The sequence below is a fragment of the Chelonia mydas genome, chromosome 1, assembly GCF_015237465.2.
Source record: "Chelonia mydas isolate rCheMyd1 chromosome 1, rCheMyd1.pri.v2, whole genome shotgun sequence".
Taxonomy (NCBI): Eukaryota; Metazoa; Chordata; order Testudines; family Cheloniidae; genus Chelonia; species Chelonia mydas.
In genome coordinates, this window is record NC_057849.1 from 255,593,616 (window position 1) to 255,613,740 (window position 20,125).

Consider the following 20,125-nt stretch of genomic DNA (forward strand, 5'->3'; position numbering starts at 1 on the left):
GTGTTTAGTAGACATCCCTTGTGGATTTGCATCTTGAGGGCTCAACGTTCATGGCCCCAGATACTAATGGAAGACTAGAATAGCTGTTACTGCTTTGCACCCAGATGGGTGGTTATTCTCCAGCTTTATGTATACAGTGTTAGCTGTGATGGGGTGGGAGAGGAGATGGTTCCAACCTAAGACAGCTTAGATAGGTAAGAAGTTTTGGATAACTTAGCAATGTCTCAAGAGTGGTATCTTAGGGCTACCTAGAGTCAACTAGATGGGTTCCATAACAGAGTTCAGAAGCAGTTTGATGAAGGTAGTTTCTCCCAAGAAGGCCACAACTTCATAACAAAGAACAATTTATTTTTTCCTTTACATACCATGTTACAGAACAATTCAGCTGAACACACAGAAGTGACAGGACACTTTATATGGAGATTTTTCCATTTTTAATATTTGGTTAAACAAAATACATCTCTGTAAACAAACCCAAGACAAGGCTATAACAAAACCAAACAAGCAAGAAAACAAACATGGGCTTCCCCACTCCTAAGCAGTGAGATTAGTCTGTTTCCCCTCCATCTGTCACCACAGCACTATTCCCCAGGGATGTGATCATACAGTTTCCCTTTTCCTGAGCAGCTGGATCACACCTTTTCCCTGGGGGTTAAGCAGTGACATTAGATACAAATATAGGGAGGCAGCCCTACAATGTTTTTAAAACGTCTTTGCATATTGTGCACTGATCCATTGGCTTGCAGCTTCCATGCAAACAGGGTCTCTCCAAAGTGCGATTTTAATCAACATAGAAAATTCTTTTGCTGTTTTTTTCCTTCCCTTTTAGAAAATGGCTTCAAGTCATTAGCAGAATTCCTTGTGATGTGTTTAAAAATTCTGCCAGCTGGTTTTGGTCATTGGAATGTGGTAAGAAGGAAGTAGAAATAGAAACATTGGGTTTGGACTGCAGAACATGCAGAAGAGCCACTGCCAGTCTGTTGTCAGGAGGCTGCAGCATGGTACCTGTAGGATGTCCGGGGTTGACCACGCCGCCACTCTTGTCCTGTTGCCACATGGCCTCTGTTTTCTGTTGCAAAGGGAAGGCTTTGGTGGTTTGTAAGTTTAGCTTCAGACACTGGCTTACCCAGGGTCGTTTCCATCACTGTTCTACACTTGCTGTCATAACTGGGAGGACAGCATGTGCATTAGGAAATGAGACAAACAGTTGTAACGTAGCTTGACCAGGAAGAGTCAACAATAGTGTGAAGTTCATCCCAAACTCACCCTTTCCTTTCTGCTGTGGAAGGAATGATTAAACTACACCCAGCACCGGGTGGCATAGAAAAAAAACTGAGTGAAATATTCCTACTGGAGTCTCCCTGTCATAGTCACTCTTCTCTGCAGGAGGGAACAGAGGGTGAGGTGATTCAGCAGCCAGGGGGAATGTCTGTCAGCCAAAACCAAAGTACTTGGTTCAGCTACCATGCTAGACAGTCTGCCCTTACCATCAGGAAGACTCTCTCATGAACCCTGTACACATCTCCCCCAGTAACTGCTAGTGACAGCAGGAGGCAGAGAAATCTACAATTACAATGCCTCGCTTTGATTTTGCTTTGCGTAACTTCTAGGTTATTTGTAGAAGAGTTTCTCCACCCTCTTTCTTCCTCTCTCATGGTCGTGGCTAGTCTTCCACAGAGGAGGAAAATAAGAGGGAACAACTCCCTCCTTCCTCTTAAACACCTTCAGTTTTATTCCCTTCTCTGCAATCAGCTCCTGAACTAACAAGTGCACATAAAGGAACAATTAAGATGTTATATACTGCACCAAAGAAAACCCTCTACAAGCCCCTCGTGGCCTCTCTTACTCCAGATATGTGATGCTTCTGAACCAGCCTAAACTTGTTACCACTTCTACTCCCTAATCAGCCTGCCCTATCCAAAGAAGCATCTAAGCCATCTGTATAATAAAAATCCCTAAAAACTTTAGAGAAGAATCCCCCAACTTACCCCAACGGTTTCTTTAAAGATAGGATGTCCCTAACCCTTGGCACAAACCCTCACTAAGCAGGAGATTCTACAGAGCACCATACCATTGCTAGTGTTCGAGAGTTTCCTGAGTCCCCCATGATTTGCAAATGTATCCAGAATAGTTTGCTTTGGGGGTAGAGACTGTTTCAGAGAGGAGGCAGCATGCTTGACACTTCCCATCCAAAGAAGTTTTGTTAAGTCTGGAGGGAGTAGTGTCCAGCCACAATCAGTCTTTTAGATATTGGGGCATGGGGGAGAATCAGCAGGAGTGTTCCAAACACCCTATCCCCAAAGTGTATTTTAAAGAGCACTATGCAAGGTAATCAGCTTAAAAGCTTAGAGCTCACTCTCCTCATTAAAAAGTGACTGGCTTCCATCCTCATCCATTCTGGCCCCCACAATACCCTATGCCACTGTCCTATTGCACAATCAATATAAAAAGAAGAGACCAGTGAAAGGAAGTTTCAGAGGAAAAGAGCTAGGGCACCCATTATCCAGGTCAGAAGACATCAGGGGTTTGTGGGGGGAGGGACTGGAGCTGTAGTGAGAAAAGACAGGGCAAATCCGGGTCACATGTCAGCTCTCCAGCTCTGATGTGCTTCCACCTCCTCTGGCACCACCAGCAGAAGTTCACAGTTCTTTCCTCTCAGCTGGTGTTTCAAAAATTTCCTATGGAAAGGAGAAGGGCAAAAGTGAGGTGAAACAACAAAATCCAGAATAAGTAGTATTGGCTCTGCAAAGCCTTTAGGAGTAAAGACTTATTAAATAAGCAGATGTGACAAAATACATAGGAAGATAATAGGTGAAGGTCTTTTTTTTTTTCTTTTTCCACAATCAATTTTCTGACAACTACATATTAAATTTCTAACTAAATGCATACACCACCTGGCAGGTTATTTTGGAACCACATGGGCATAGTCTTAACCTCATTATTAGAGTTTATACAAAAAAATCTTGCCCATTCTCCAAGGACACACACGCTGTTCTTGTGAATTGGCAAGATGTAATGCGACTGAAATAAACAAACTTACTTCTTTGGGTTTCAGAGATCAGCAATCTCATCCATTTCAAAGCACTCCCCCCCCCCACCCCAAGGTGAAGTGACTGGCAGGAAAAAGTAGGATGCCATGGTAAACCTAGTGGCACAGAATGATTACTGGCAGCCTGTGAATTGGGATCCGATACATTTTTTCAGTCTCTCTTTGACTGAGTGATTTATCCGGTAGTCAAAGATAGAAGGACTTAAATAATATGAAAATAAGTCTTAAATTTCCCTTATATATTTTGCCAAAAAAGTTCCCAAAATTTTATACACAGGAATCATTCACTTAATGCTGAAATGCAACTGTCTTGAGACTGAAACAGTAATCATTCCAAACCAGCAGTATTAAGCAGCAATCATAGGAGTGAATGAATTCTCTACTGGAAGTTACACACGTGGAATTTTAGGTTGTCACTCAATTCACTAATTCTTGATTGGCATGACCAGCTCTACAGACATTGCTAGAGCACAATTCTCCAAATGGAATCAATTTGTCTGGGGCATCAAGGCTAATCATTATGGTTTTCAGTATGTGAGGGGCGAATGCCACGAATCTTCATTGACCATGATTGGTAAGAACCACAATTTTACACTCTGAAAGACATGGAAAATTTAGCACAAGCACAGAAGTGCTACCTGGATCTCAGAAAGAACAGGAAAATGGGCAGAGGCTCATTAGCCACTGTAGAAACTGTTTAAGGAAAAAAGCTGCATTTTTCAAATTAAATCATCTCTCTGTTGGACACATGCAATAACTGACCATCAGTGGAACGCTGTCAAGTGCTCCCCATCTGAAGAAACATGAGAGCATGGTAGGTCGGTCCATTACAGGTGTCACCACAGATTAACCATCTAGGAATCTACACTCATCGTGGTGACAAAACCAGCAGCCTTAGGAAAGAAGCCCAGGCTCTCCTGAACCTTGAAGTCTCCTATTAGCTAACATTGTTTTCTTAGCTTCACATAAATAAGACATATGGGGTAAGATCCAGGAGGGGCATACGAATTTCATTCCCATTCTTCAGTCTTTGCTATCAGAATTCATGCCATTCTACAGTGGCAGTAAAGCATGAACTGTATTGTACCAGATATGGGTGTTAAAAGCAGATGCTCAATCTGTAATAGGGGCTAGGAGTAGGGGATTAGGATGGAAGGAGACTCACCTGAGCTCACTTTCACCTCCAATCCACTCTGGCATCTTGAGTTTGGAGTCGAGATTGTAGTAGGTGCCTCCCACCTCCCGGACACAGATCCAGTGCTGTCGTTTAAGGGGGAGCTTCAGGGGACCCCAGCAGAGGCTGGAGGGCAGATTCATGATGAAGCCCATCACATTAGAGAGGGCAATGACATTAACATCCCTGGGGAAGCAGAGAGAGCAGAGATGGTATTCAGTTATTTCTCCTACTTCCTCTGTTATAAACCCTAGCATGAGGCAGCCATTTCCCAAACTATAGCATTTAAAAGCTGGTTCTCAGTACCTGCGCTTGTCCCACCAAACTGCTTCATAGCCTTTGGTCTGAAGCGCTGCCATGATGACATTCACATCATAGTTTCCGTTTCCCAGCATGCTCTTCTTGTGTGGTGTCACCATAGTGTTGGGAGACAGTCTGTGAACACAAAGTGAAAGTATACTGTTGCAGGAGTTCATTGTATCCATCTCCCAGGTTCATACATCCATACGCTAGTTAGAAGTGGCACTGGTTGTTGTACCTGTCCCATGCAAAGTTCAGCTGAAAGATGATGATTCAATGGGAAGGTTGTGCAATCCTGTTATAAATCCTCACTGTTCAAAATCCCAATCGGACAACTGGCAAAGCCTGGCATCTTCAACCTGAACTATTCTGCTCTCTCTCTTACCCAGCAGAGAGAGAAATTGACAAGGTATTAGTTCAGCCCTGACTCAAAAGGAAAAGGGTAATGTCATTTAGATAGGAAACCTCCAAAGAGTACCGGTATTGACTGGGTCTGACCCTACTAAACTCATAAGAATGGATGAGCTCACAGCACCCTGGAATGGTTTGGCTGCTGGTATGTTTTCATGTTTGCCAAGGAAGAAGAACTCATGTTTATAAAATCCAACACTGTAGCATCTGGGAACCTATTAAAACAAGAATAAAAGGAGTACTTGTGGCACCTTAGAGACTAACCAATTTATCCGAGCATAAGCTTTCGTGAGCTACAGCTCACTTCATCAGATTGAAATGAGCTGTAGTTCACGAAAGCTTATGCTCAAATAAATTGGTTAGTCTCTAAGGTGCCACAAGTACTCCTTTTCTTTTTGCAAATACAGACTAACACGGCTGCTACTCTGAAACCTATTAAAACAAGCAGTATCACCACTGCATGGACCAACTGTCAATGCTATTACAATAATAGCTCAACAGCTAAGCTTGCTGGTGGGAAATCTCTCTTCGCTGCCACTTAAACATTCACTCAGAAGCTTGCCTAGACATTATTGTTTGTTTGTAGTGTGATAGCACCTCAACAGCAGCCACAATCAGGATCAGGGTCCCATCATGCTGTGTACTGTGCAAACATATAGGAAGACAGTCTCCCCACCAAAGAGCTTACTATCTCAATAGACAAGGCACGGGGCAAAGCATATATCATACAAGCAGGTCAGTTAGAGTGATGGTTGGCAAATATCCAGTTACATTTTGTTGTTTTTGTATTTTTTTTAAAATATACTTTGCAGTGAGGAAAAGGCAGGAAGGAATGAGAGGATAGGGAAGGAATGGAGGCAGCGAAAGGGAGAGGGGAGGGGTAGCTGAGGGGGGCCCAATAGCCGGCAAGCGCAGCTAGCTACAGAGGACCCATAAGGAAAAGGGGTGTGAGGGAGTTGAAGTAAGATGACCTCTGCTGATTTGGCTAAATTGAAGAAATTAGTTCGATGACATCACTAGCGTCCAAAGGTTGTTGCTTCCAGCTGGAAAAGTCACCCACATATTAGCTCCATCCCCAGGAGCTCCTGCTCTTCCTCCCACATGGCTGGGGGAGCAAAGATGCCTGCTTGGTTCTTACACTGTGCCCTGAAGGCTGTCAAACTTTGGTGGACAGCCAGATGGAACGACTTGTGCAGGCTAAGGCTGTCCACTAAAAATACCATGATCCTAGAGCATTCTACGGTAAAGCCTTTGACACCAGGAGGGGATAGACAGCTTTTCACATAGCCAGGTCCCAGGCCATCAGTGCCTAAGTGGGCAGCATTTTGCACTAATATAAGCTTCTAGTCTTCAGAGGCAGCTACAGTAGACTATGTTGGTGTAATCCAACCCAAAAGTGATGGGCCTATAAAAGGGAGGGAAGGCTTGAAACAAGTTGTTAATAGGAAAGGCAACTAATTTCACTGGTGTGTTTCTGAGCAAAGGTCAAATTACTGCTTCTTTTAACATGATCAGAATATGACTGTGCCAAAAACAGAGGCAGTAATATTCACAAGTAATTATGGTCCCAAAACTTCAACTGGCTTTCACCGGTCACACAAAAGCTGCTTTTTGCAGATAGTTGGCCACAACTCTTTCAGCATATCCACTTCCAAACACTTAACTCTACTTCAAGAATATTGCCTCTGCATACTTACACTCATATGACATGCAGGCTGGTGCTGCTGAGCATCATGGTAATAGAAATAATAGCACCTAGGAGCCCCAATCACAGACCAGGACCCCACTGTGCTAGACACTGTACAAACTGGGGGGGGGGGGGGGGGGGGAACCCGACAGACAGACCCTTCCCCAGAGAGCTTACATTCTAGTAAACAGTGCCCGCTGGGCACAAAAAAGTCCAGAAGCACATTTATAAGAGAGCTGTAAGGCTACAACCAATTTTGTTCTTTCCAGAGGAGTAGAATTCAGAGAAGAAAAGGAAAGTGGGCAGGTTGTATAAATATGCAGAGGTAACACACAAACTGTTACCGGTGAGTAACATTTCCTCTTTGAGAGCTGCCTCTATGTATTCCTACTCGTATGTGCACTTAACTTGTACTGTAGAACCCACAGAAAGATAGATCAGCTGAGTTTAATTACACAAGGAATGCAAAGCTGCACTCCCAAAACAGAGTATGCAATCTAGATTCCAAGCTGTACAAGTACAGCTGTGTATGTATGTGTAGAATTTCAGGTAGCCGTCCTACAGATTTATAAAACAGAATCATTATGGAAGTATGTCACTGATGTGCAATAGAGTAAGCCTCAAGACCCTAAGGTACTGTCATCCTGGCTAACCAGGTCTCAGAACACAACTAGTCCTCTTTAACAGATGTTGTGTGGATATGCAAATAAAAGACTCTTGACATCTAGGGTATGCAATCTAACTTCTTGTGAATAGGAATAAGGTCTGAAGAATACCAGGATATGAGTGGTCTAATTCAGATGGAAGCCTGGACCCAACTTTTGCTATATATTTGGGATGAATATGTAGGACACATTTTGTCTCTATGGAATACAACGAAGGTTGGGGGATCAACTATTAAAGCCTGCAATTCAATAACTCTTCTTGTAGATGTGATTACGGTTACAAAGGTTGTCTTTGGTGACTGGTAAGGACTCAAAGGGCAAGTCATTAATTTTGTCACCCCCAGGTTTAGATCCCATGTTCAGTGAGTTCACTGTTTGGTGGGGATACATTTACCAAACCTCTAGGGAATCTGATGACACACAGTGAGATGACTGAAGACAGTGGAACTGTCAACTGAAGCACAGTATGCTGAAGATGGCCCATAGTCCTTCAACCTCTTCTTGCCTTCAATAAAGTTCAGCAAGTAATCCAAGATAGGTTCTTTTCCACTACCCATATGCAAAACCTCTTCCACTTCTGAGAAAGATCTTCAACACAGAAGCCCAGTCCAACAGAAATGATCCATGATTATGTTTCTGTCCCTGTGCTGGAACAAAACCACCAGCACTTTTCATTGCTGACCACTGATGGACAGCTCCACTTCTTGATCAGTATGTTAATTAGGGTCCATTTTGAAGACTACTCATGATAGTATTGTAGTCTGATTTAAAATTGAAAAAGAAAATGTGTTAGAGATAATCAAAGAAAGATACATGGGCGAGCCGGATACCATTCTCATGGGACCGTGGCTTCTCAGAAGAGTAGCTAGGGGGAAAACACCTCCCTGCTCACTGATACAGAATACTGCTATTGTGTTGTCAGCATTGAGGGACTACACAAACCTTGATCAATGGCAGAAAAGACTTTAGGTCACGTCCCCTGGCATGAAGTTCCAGCACATTTATTTACATGGAGCTTGGCTTCTCACATATTCTAGACTATCAGATTCTGGTAATGGACCTCCAGCCCAAATTAGATTAATCTGCAATGACGAGTCTGGATAGAGATGGAGAATCAAAGGGGATTCCCTTTAGTATATTGGTGGAGGGAAGTGACTTTCAGAGTAGTATTCACAAGTGCTCCCATGAAAGTGTAGGAAAAGCATAAAACACTTTGAATTTGATCATAAAAATCAAGGCTTTTGACTGGATTATTTCTTTTCATATTTAAACAAAAAACTCCATATTTAAAAGTTATCCAAAACTGCTGCAGGATTTGCACCACAGTGTCACAGATCATAGGGAACTAGCTGCAGAATTTAGATCTTGCTTGCTAGAGTATACAGGACTTTGCCTGTGTGAAAATATAGAGGCAATAATATTTCATTCATAAATGAACACCAAGAGTCACTCATTTGATCACAGAACAGCACAGGAAGTAGACATAGGCTCTAACTTGCAGCTGTTTAGAAGTTTTTGGACAGAACTACGTCAAAATTTTTTCATTCTGACCCATTTTTCAGTCCTCTCCTACCCTCCCCGCTCTCAGGCCAACCACACGACCACAAGGCAAACAAAGTATTTTGATGGGAATAATTTACCTTTTAAAAAACAGGAAGGGAGGAAATTTGGGAACCAGGTGGAAAGAGCATTGGGGAAGGAGAGACCATTAAAGCGGGCCTATTACATAAGGGCATCTGCAACTGAGTCCTTGCACCCTACAGTGGCAGCCTGAACAGTATGAGGGACAGGAAACCATGGGGGGGGAGGGGGGAGAGAAGATCAGGGTTTTTCCATCATTAATATAGGAGATTTATGTGACAGAATAGAAAAGATGCCATGTCTAGCCTTCAGCAGTGTCAGATTCTGAACAACCTTCCTCTCCCCCTTGCCACGCACAGAAAGGGTATTTCAGATACTCATCCCAGCAATGAAGTGCAAAAATGGAACTAACAATGGCAGTGCAGGGTGCTCCCTACCTCTGGAAAATCTCTTGCAGTGTTTCCCGGGTGAAGGCGTTGCTGTCCTGGAAGACATTATTGAGGGCATGGAGAGCACACAGCTCCCTACGCTGTTTCTCATGGTAAATACGTAGTGGTGCCAGCTGTGGTGGCTCAGGAGACTCAGATTTGGTTTTGTCACCTTTCCATGGCACGCAACTCATTTTTTCTTAGGGTAGTTGTGGGGAAGATGGTGAGAAACAGAGGAGTCTGAAGTTTCTCCCCTGCTCCACAATCAAAACAAGAGCCCACTGATCCCTTCTTTTATCAGCAAATCCTGCTTCCAGCTGGCAAGCCCTTCTCTTGTGCTTCAGTTTGTTTAGTAATTGCTTGCTTGCAAAAATCACGTAGGGATCTGTAACATTTTTTCCCGCCCTCCCTCCTCCCCCACCCCATAAAAAGTTGCTGTTGGGGTATTTCCTTCCCTCTGTCTCCTCTCCAAAAATATCAAAATAAGATTTAAATCCGCTTAGCATCAGGATACTAGCTGGAATTTATCACATCGCTCCTTTTCTTCCATCTCCTTTGGTCCGTAGCGCCGCTAAAAAGGATCCAGAGCAGGCTGGGAAGAAATGCCCACCCCCACGAAGCCAAACCAGGTAAGATGAGGCCAGTCTCAGAGGCCCTTTGCAGGAGCCTTGGGGGCCTCTCAGCTGCCCTTCTCCATCCCTTTGGGAGTGGCTGTGTCCTGAAAAGCAGATGCCAAGGGCTGGGGAGGGAAGCGGCCTCTCGCAAGGCGTGAGCTCCTCGCCAAGTCCTGCCACGCTCCTGAGCAAGGAAGAGAAGCCTCGATTAGCCCGGCAGGAAAAGCAGTGGCACAAAGCGCATCGGGCCCGGGCAGGTTCCCGCGGGGCTCCGGGCAGGGCGGGGAGCCCGCTCGAGGCATTTCTACCCCGACCCCCCTCGGAAAGCAGCGCGAGCGGGCAGCCCCCACCCTCAGGTGCCAGGGCGCCCCCCACCAGCGCGGCCCTGAGGCACCGTGTGGCCGGGGAGCGCTCGCCCCGCGCGGGGGGGGGGGGGGCGGCAGCAGCGGGGCAGGACCGGGGGGGTTTCCCGCATGAGGGGGAAGCCCGAGGAGAGGCCGGGGCCGCCCGGCGGGGACAGGCAGCGGCCGCGGTGTCCCCCTCCCGGGGAGCCCCCTACTCACCGCTGGCCAGCCCCGACCTCCCTGGCTCAACAGCCACCCCCGGGAGTCCCCGCGCACGCGCGCGGCCAACCCGCCCCACGTACGGCGCGTGCTCTGTCCCCGCCTCGCACACGCTTACGTAGCCTGAACGCTCCGGGCGCAGTTCCACGCGAGTGATGACGTCACTGCAATCTGTTCGCCCCCTGTGCCGAGAGCGGACCTGACTCCCCGCGGCCAGGCAGCACGCGCCTGCAGCCTGGCCGTGGGTTAGTCACGTCACCCACGGCATCAGCCGGTGTTGCTTGGTGCCCTGCTAGAGTAGCGACCCTGCAGGCCGCCGTGTGTGGACCGTACAGACCGCCCTGGATTACGCACCCCTTGTATTGGCCTGTGCTGCCTGCTCAGTGCCTTGCCCTGCACAGAGTTTGAGCTGCAGCCCGGGCAGGAGTCAGACCCTCAGCACCGCCATTTAACAGCTCTTGTAGCCAGGGCCCGATTAACTTTTTGTGGGCCTGGCTCCAAACATATTTGTGGGCCCCCCCTGGGAATGATTGTAAAAGGGGCCGGGGGCAAAAGCACAGTGGGGTGGGAGCTAGGGTTGGTTCCTGGAGCAAGGGAGCGGCCAGGGGTAAACTGCAAGCACAGCAGGGCTGGGGAGGGGATAAACAGAATCCCCCCCGCCCCACCCACATAGAGCTGGTACCTACCCTCTCCCTGGTTCTAGCCCATTCTCTTCCTCTCTCTCTGCACTGAGCTGCCCCTCCTCCAGTGTGACAAAGTGGGAATGTTCTTAAATGTTTTCTCTGAATACTGTGTGGGTGCCTCAGTTTCCCCTATGCATTTCTTAAGTATCTAGGTAGTGGGGTAAGTGTGTGTGATTGTTGCAGAGCCCTAGGCTGTCTGCACAGAGAATGGCTGACACCCTGTCTCCTGGCAACTGATGGCCTGGGCCCCTCCCCTGCAAAGTGCCAACTGAAGGTGTTGGAGAACAAAGAGATCAGGTGGCCTCCTAGACCCGGGGAAGAGACAAAGGACAGAGGAGGAGTTGGAGGGGGTTGCAGTTTGGAGCTGGCTGTAGCCATGCATAGTGTTTTGGGTTTACACCCTGTGCATGGGTCAGAGACTCCCTTGCTCTAGCTCCCACAGTCTGCACACTGTTGTGGGATAGCATCCATTGGAGGCCCAAAGCAGGAATATTTTGTGAGGCCCCCCCATACACAATGCCATAATAAAAAGTGAATGGGGGGCTCCCTTTTGCTGCTTGGGGACTCAGCAATTGCTTAGTTTACTTGTGCCTAGTGCCAGTTCTGGATTGCATAGCTATTGCAGCTTTCTAACTCTGACCCTTTTTGTTTCTTCCTTTTGCACACTCCTCCCTCCTTCATATGTGATGTAACTAACACCCAATAACAGTAATACTTTCTACTGTGGTGATGAACCCTGAAGAAGAGTGTGAGTAATTTGTTGTTGCTGTGCTGCAGTTTTCTTTATTTATGAATTAAACCAGTGTCTGGAATGTTGAGAGCATAATGCTGGCAGGGAGTTGATATCTGGATGACATGCTTAACCCTTTGGATACCTCTGGATTTACCATGGGAACATTTTAAGGTGACAAATACACAATCTGCATATATGGCTCAGCCCTAACCTGGAGTTACTTCTGTGGGGTGTGACAGAAGTTCGGTTTCCATAGGGTTATACAAGATCAGATCCAGTGATTCATCTAGTTCGATATCCTGTTAATGACATTACAATCTGGGAGCATTATAATTCTGTTGGCAAGTTAATGATAGAAGGTTAAGGGTGGTGTCATTTGATTTGTCAAAAATCTACAGAATCATTATTTCAATGGTGTCACCCTCTGCAGCAGAGCAAAGGGGACTCAATCCCTGCCTCCACCACACATTCCCAGCTCCAGGCCCTCTGGGTAGAGGAAATGTTGATATAATGTGGTTGGAAGTAGGTTGAGTTGGGTATCATTTGAAAGCCCTTTCTCCCGTGAACACAATGGTACCAAATGTGACAAACCCAGAACAATTATGTAGATATATATTTGAGAAAAAGTTTAAAAAACAGTGTTTTTAATTATACTTTAACACAAGTATGTCATACATGCAGCCCTCACATAATTAAACTATGACCATCAACTGACAGTACTGTGTTATTAGTTAATTCTCCGAATATGATAGCTGATTAATTTTTTTAATGTTACAGATTACTATGCATGGAAGGAGTGCTTCAACTTGATTTGCCATCATCAGCAAAAAAGAAGAGGTTCTGTGGTATTGATTATCCGCTCTGTTTGTTACACCAAAAGAGTTGTAATGAGGCACTGGTTATGATGTCCGCATGCAGCCAGAAGTTACTGGAATCCATCCACAAACGGTATGTACAAAGTTACATAACGTATATTACATAACATAATAAAAGGAGTACTTGTGACACCTTAGAGACTAAAAGAAAAGGAGTACTTGGGCACCTTAGAGACTAACCAATTTATTTGAGCATAAGCTTTCGTGAGCTACAGCTCACTTCATCGGATGCATACTGTGGAAAGTGTAGAAGATCTTTTTATATACGCACAAAGCATGAGAAAATACCTCCTTCCACCCCACTCTCCTGCTGCTAATAGCTTACCTAAAGTGATCACTCTCCTTACAATGTGTATGATAATCAATTGGGCCATTTCCAGCACAAATATTTTTTCATGCTTTGTGTGTATATAAAAAGATCTTCTACACTTTCCACAGTATGCATCCGATGAAGTGAGCTGTAGCTCACGAAAGCTTATGCTCAAATAAATTGGTTAGTCTCTAAGGTGCCACAAGTACTCCTTTTCTTTTTGCGAATACAGACTAACACGGCTGTTACTCTGAAACCTTAGAGACTAACCAATTTATTTGAGCATAAGCTTTCGTGAGCTACAGCTCACTTCATCAGATGCAACATAATGATAATCCCAAAGTAATTTATTACAAAATCTGTGTTTTTACTTTGGTCTTGATCATTTTTAGGCATCAGTGGAGAGACAAAGATTACTGACTAGTAAATGAATCTTTGGAGAATACTAGTGTGGAAGACCTGGTTAAACACAATGCTTGAGGCTGTAATTAGTGCATCCAAACACTGAATTGACAAGGTTGGAGAAGAAGTATATTGAGCACCAGGAAAAAGTTGAAGATGCTGGGACAAATGCCAGCTATGGGTGAGTCTTTGCAGCTCTTTAGTCAATCTGTTAGGACTGCTAATTGGAATTTGCACCTTGCAGTGCTAGAAGACTTAGCCCTGGTCTACACTATGGGGTTAGGTCGAATGTAGCTGCGTTAGGTCGATATAAAAATGACTGCGTCCACACAACCAACCCTGTTCCGTCGACCTACAGGGCTCTTAAAATCGACTTCTGTACTCCTCCCCGACGAGGTTGCTAGGAGCTGGGCAGGGAAGACATTCCCAGAACCCCTGACCAAGCTACATGTCCGACGAGGACAGCTAGGAGTCCTACTGCACCGTCTGCTTCAAAGGCACCCAGGAGCTGCTACTGTGTAGCAATGCCAGCTGCTGCAAGTGCTTCTGTGTCGAAAGCTTGGAGGTCCTGGTAGGGCAAGGTACCTCGGCCACGGCAAAAGAGCAAGAGCCCTGGAGCTGTTACATGTGTCAACCACAGAAGTGCTATGGGGTGTTACAGCGCCAACCAGACTGGAATGGACGGCTGCAAGACTTCTTCACCAGCGGCAAAGGACAGGAATATGATGCACCTAAAATCTAAAAAGGCCTGCACATTTCCTAGAGTCACTACCCTTGATAAAAGAACGTTAATGATTGCGTTGGCTACTTGGATCACAGCAGCCCCCACAGTAGACTTGCCCACAACAGCAACGGTGACAGTGAGCTGAGAGGGCTTTATGCTTGCTGTGGAATGGTGTTTTCACAGGTAACCCAGGAAAAAAGGCGCGAAACAATTATCTGCCATTGCTTTCACGGAGGGAGGGGCGACTGATGACATGTACCCAAAACCACCCGTGACAATGTTTTTGCCTCTTCAGGCATTGGGAGCTTAACCCAGAATGGGCGGCAGAGACTGCGGGAACTGTGGGATAGCTACCCACAGTGCACCGCTCCGTAAGTCGATGCTAGCCACAATAGTGAGGATGCACTCCGCCGACTTAATGCGCTTAGTGTGGACATACGCAATCGACTGTATAAAATTGAATTCTAAAAATCGACTTCTTTAAAATTGATCTAATTTCGTAGTGTAGACATACCCTTAGTGAAATACTTTCTTGCTTCAGATTTACCCAACTGTTCTGCACTGATTGCCTGGTACCTTGCTGAAATAAGAGGTGTAGAAAAGTCTGGCCCTGACAAATGGAGAAATTTCAAAAAGGAAATTAGGTTGTTAAAAGGTCACTAGTTCCCTTCTGTGCTGTTGGAATTATTAATAATATTAGAAATTATTAATATGGGAGAGTACCAGACACCAGTTTGACCATAAATTTGGCCCAACGGTGTTTTATACAATTGCTGTAAACATGCCTACTAATTTAAAAATAAGCATGTACTACACCCAGTACAGTAACAAATTTACTCCTGGGGAAATTCTGCTCCACTGCACACATGCAGAATTCATGTCCCCTGCAGATTTTTTTCCCCTGCAGAAAATACATTCTGCCAGGGAGGTGTTGCAGTTACACCTTTCACCCACCAGGAGCTGCTGTGGTGCCAGAAGAGAGGGCAGCCAGCTCAGGGTTGGAGCAGCCAGCCATAGAGAGGGAGGGGGCAGTGTCTGCCTTCTTCAGAGCGCCTTGCTCGTGGGGCCAGGTGAGGAAGCACAGAATATGGTGGGGATGGACAGAGCGGGGCACATGGGGCTGCTGGAGGGTCATATAGTCTGGGGTTCAGAAAGGCTAGTGAGAGGGACAGATTGGGGTGGGGGCACAGGAGCTAGTGAGGTGACAGCCGGGGCTGAATGGGAGTGGGGGTGCAGGGACATAGGCGAACCAGGGGGTGCAAGGACCCATGGGGACAGAAGGGAGGAAAGTGTCTGAGTGGGGATGCAGGGGGGTGGGAGTGGCTGAGTGGGAATGCAGGGACACATGGGGACAGGGGGAGGGGAGGTGCAGGGATGCATGGGGACAGGGGAAGAGAGGTGGCTGAGTGGGGGTGCAGGGACATGTCGGGAGGGGGGGCAGATGTGCCTGATTGAATGAGAGAGGCTAGGGGTCAGCAAGGGTCTGTGTGGGGGAGGCTCCCTAACTCCCTAACAATCCCCCCAAAAAACTTGTTCCATATTTCTCCCATCCACACCCAACAACCCTACAGATTCACTCCCAGGCTCCTTCCCAGCAATTACTTCCCTCTCCCTCGCTCCTTTGTTACCCCTGACTTCCCCAAGCCTTTGCACTGCTTCTGAGGGGTGCAGGAAATACTGTTCTGTATTGTAGTTTAAATGTATTATTGTTCAAAGTTCTGTATTAATATGCCTAGTAAGGAGTCTCTTTGTCAAGAAACATTTCCTGAATCTTTTTTGTTGTCTGTATTGTTACAGCCATACTTGCTGACAGGTATTTTGAAATAAATTACCAAAATAATTAAAACTGGCTTGATTATATTGTGTTATTTTGACAAACAAAATATGCAGAATTTTAAAATATTGTGTGCAGAATTTTTAATTGTTTGGTGCAGAATTCCCCCAGGAGTAAACAAAGTATTCATAAGCAGCTGATTGGTATACTTACAAGTAGGCCAGACCTACGGGGAACCAACTCATCCTGGCATGTTCCAGCATGATCAGGTAGAGTCTGACAAAGAAACCTCAAAATCACAACTCTTTTATATAGGGTGACCAGATAGAATGTGTAAAAAATCAGGACAGGGCGTGAAGGGTAATAGATACCTATATAAAAAAACGTCCCAAATATCGGGACTGTCCCTATAAAATCGGGACATCTGGTCACCCTACTTTTATACCCTTTAACTAACAAATGATGTCAGAGCTAATTACCACTTTAGTTAACAAATCAATTCAAGACAGTTCCCCCCTCTATTTCCAAGTTTAATTTAGATAAGTTTTACAATCGCTTTTCTCCTCAAGGTCTTTTCTCCTTATCTCTTCCCCTCCTGCCCAGCAGCTTTTCTGTCATACCTCGGTTCCCATAGGTTTTACTTTTAAGATAACACTGATGTGTGTGGTGAGAATGTCCATGTTGGTTCCTTTCACAGGCGCCAGCTTCCTCCTGGCCCCAGGGGTGCTTAACCCCCCTGCTTTGCCCCAGGCCACGACCCCATCTGACCCCAAGCCGCCACCCCCGCCTCACCTCTTCCCACCCCTGCTCCACTCCAGGCCATACTCCCACCCCACCCCTTCTCCCAGACCTCCACCTCTTCCCACCCAGTTCTGACCCCTCCCCCGAGTGCGCCCCATCCCCACTCCTCCCCCCCCCAGCACCTCCTGCATACAACGGAACAGCTGATTGCTGTGGGGAGGAGATGGTGGGAGGGACGGGGGAGGAGTTATTTTGCCAGGCCGCCGGCGGACAGGCGGTGCTCGCCGGGGGGCGGAGATAGGAGTTGGCTGCCGGTGGGTGCTAAGCTCCCACTAATTTTTTTTCCGTGGGTTGCTCCAGGACAGGATATAGAGCCTTTCACCCCCAAGGTCACTCATTCCATTACAATCCCAAACGAGACATGATTTCAAAATGTTACCATACAATGGCTGCTCAGTATCCTAATATGCAGTGTTACGGATTTCAGTCCAATTAGTAGTGAAACAGGACTGAAAACCAATACCATATTTAGCAATAATGTATTCCCCATGTTGGCAGTCTCAGCTCAATCTCAGACTAAATGAGCTACTGAAAATAAATCTCTTTTTACATAATCATAGAATCATAGGACTGGAAGGGACCTTGAGAGGTCATCTACTCTAGTCCCCTGCACTCATGGTATTATCTAGATCAGGGGTGGGCAAGGGCCACATCAGGATTGCAAAACGGTATGGAGGGTCAGGTAGGGAAGGCTGTGCCTCCTCAAACAGCCTGGCCCTTGCCCCGTATCCATCCCCCCCCCTCACTTCCCGCCCCCTGACTCCCCCCTCAGAACCCCTGACCCATTCAACCCCCCCTGTTCCTTGTCCCCTGACCGCCCCCTCCCGGGACCCCACCCCCTATCCAACCCCCCCTGCACCTTGTCTCCTGAGGCCCCCCCCCCCCCAGAACCTGCACCCCATCCAACCACTCCCTGTCCCCTGACTGCCCCCCAGGACTTCCTGCCCCTTATCCAACCCCCTCTCCCCACGCTACCCGCCCCCTTGCCATGCCGCTCAGAGCGACAGGACAGGCTTATTGGAAAGCCTGGGAGGTGGGTGGGTGCAAGCCACGCTGACCAGCAGGAGCAGTGGGCCAGAGCGCTGCCCACACAGCGGCATGGCTGCGGGAGAGGGGGGACAGCAGGGGAGGGGCTGGGGGCTAGCATCTCCGGCCAGGAGTTCAAGGACCGCGCAGGACGGTCCCGCAAGCCGGATTTACTGAGGTGAAGGATAGCTCAGTGGATTGAGCATTGGCCTGCTAAACCCAGGGTTGTGAGTTCAATCCTTGTAGGGGACCATTTAGGGATCTGGGGCAAAAATTGGGGATTGGTCCTGCTTTGAGCAGGGGGTTGGATTAGATGACCTCCTGAGGTCCCTTCCAACCCTGATATTCTATGATTCTATGTGGCCCGTGGGCCGTAGTTTACCCAACTCTGATCTAGACCATCCCTGACATGTGTTTGTCTAACCTGCTCTTAAAAATCTCCAGTGATGGAGATTTCACAACCGTCCTAGGCAATTTATTCCAGTGCTTAACTATCGTGACAGTTAGGAAGTTTTTCCTAATGTCCAACCTAAACCACCCTTGCTTCAATTTAAGCCCATTGCTTCTTGTCCTATCGTCAGAGGTTAATGAGAACAATTTACCTTCCTTCTCCTTGTAACAATCTTTATGTACTGCAAAACTGTTATCAGGTCCCCTCTCGGTCTTCTCTTTTCTAAACGAAACAAACCCATTTTTTTCAATGTTTTCTAGACCTTTAATCATTTTTGTTGCTCTCCTCTGGACTTTCTCCAGTTTGTCCACATCTATCCTGAAATGTGGTGCCCAGAACTGGACACAATACTCTCGCTGAGGCCTAATTAGCGCAGAGTAGAGTGGAGTAGAGTAGAGTGGAAGAATTACTTCTTGTGTCTTGCTTACAACACTCCTGCTAATACACCCCAGAATGATGTTTGCGTTTTTTTTTCTTTGCAACAGTGTTACACTGTTGACTCATATTTAGCTTGTGATCCACTATGACCTCCAGATCCTCTTCCGCAGTACTCCTTCTTAGTCACTCATTTCCCATTTTGTATGTGTGCAACTGATTGTTCCTTCCTAAGTGGAGTACTTTGCATTTGTCCTTATTGAATTTCATCCTCTTTACTTCTGACCATTTCTCCAGTTTGTCCAGATCATTTTGAATTTTAATCCTATCCTCAAAGCACTCCCAGCTTGGTATTGTTTGCAAACTTTATAAGTGTACTCTCTATGCCATTATCTAAATCATTGATGAAGATATTGAACAAAACCGGACCCAGAACTGATCCCCGCGGGACCCCACTTGATATGTTCTTCCAGCTTGACTGTGAACCACTGATAACTATTCTCTTGGAATGGTTTTCCAACCAGTTATGCACCCACCTTTTGTAGCTCTGTCTAGGTAGTATTTCCCTAGTTTGTTTTTGAGTAAGTCTTGTGAGACGGTATCAGAAGCCTTACTAAAGTCAAGATATACCACATCCACTGCTTCCCCCCTATCCACAAGGCTTGTTACCCTCTCAAAGAAAGCTATTAGATTGGTTTGACAAGATTTGTTCTTCACAAATACATGCTGACTGTTATTTATCATCTTATTATCTTCAAGGTCTTTGCAAATTGATTGCTTAATAATTTGCTCCATTATCTTTCCAGGTACAGAAGTTAAGCTGACTGGTCTTTAATTCCCCCAGTTGTCCTTATTTCCCTTTTTATAGATTAGCACTATATTTTCCCTTTCCCAGTCCTCTGGAAATCTCTCCCGTCTTCCATGACTCTTCGAAGATAATTGGTAATGGCTCAGATATCTCCTCAGTCAGTTCCTTGAGTATTCTAGGATGTATTTAATCAGGCTCTGGTGACTTGAAGACATCTAACTTGTCTAAGTAATTTTTAACTTACTCTTTCCCTATTTTAGCCTCTGATCCTACCTCATTTTCACTGGCATTCACTATGTTAGATGTCCAATGACTACAAACCTTTTTGGTGAAAACTGAAACAAAAAAGTCATTTAGCACTTCTGCTATTTCCACATTTTTTGTTGGTCTTGGTCCTTGGTCTTCCTCTTACTTCTAACATATTTGTAGAATGTTTTCTTGAAGTCGGGAGGATGTCTGGTTCAAAGAATGAAATAAGGGAAAGTTTCTAAAAGGAGGGCCTCAGACTGACTGCAGATGGTATTCTATTAACAAAAAGAATCTGCCTTAAAAGGAACCATAGACGCTGACTCTGTGAGTGTTCCAGCCCTGTACCACCCATGGAAAAAAATTAGTGAGTGCTTAGACCCTTATTCTCAATCCCAGGAGTAATCATCTGGACTACATAGAGTTTCCAGTTGTCTAATTGCAC

General features: G+C 46.0%; 1 protein-coding gene and 1 long non-coding RNA gene across 3 annotated transcripts; one reads left to right on the plus strand and one right to left on the minus strand.

Annotated features, from left to right (window-relative positions):
• Window positions 1-327: 327 nt before the first annotated feature.
• Window positions 328-10,585, minus strand: JOSD1 (Josephin domain containing 1). The gene is made up of 5 exons (XM_007069089.4): window positions 10,473-10,585; window positions 9,305-10,093; window positions 4,530-4,658; window positions 4,215-4,409; window positions 328-2,678 (listed from the first exon to the last, which is right to left on the minus strand). Exons 2-5 carry the CDS (start codon window positions 9,487-9,489, stop codon window positions 2,579-2,581), a joined length of 609 nt encoding a protein of 202 aa, XP_007069151.1. The 5' UTR covers window positions 9,490-10,093; window positions 10,473-10,585; the 3' UTR covers window positions 328-2,578.
• Window positions 10,586-11,897: 1,312 nt separating this feature from the next.
• On the plus strand, window positions 11,898-14,496 carry LOC119565265. 2 transcript variants are annotated; one of them, XR_005223891.2, is made up of 3 exons: window positions 11,898-12,836; window positions 13,466-13,656; window positions 13,834-14,496. It is a non-coding gene; the product is annotated as an uncharacterized LOC119565265 (long non-coding RNA). The 2 variants fall into 2 exon arrangements; XR_006289769.1 differs by having other exon boundaries at window positions 11,898-12,247; window positions 12,666-12,836; window positions 13,466-14,496.
• The last annotated feature ends 5,629 nt before the right edge of the window (window positions 14,497-20,125 follow it).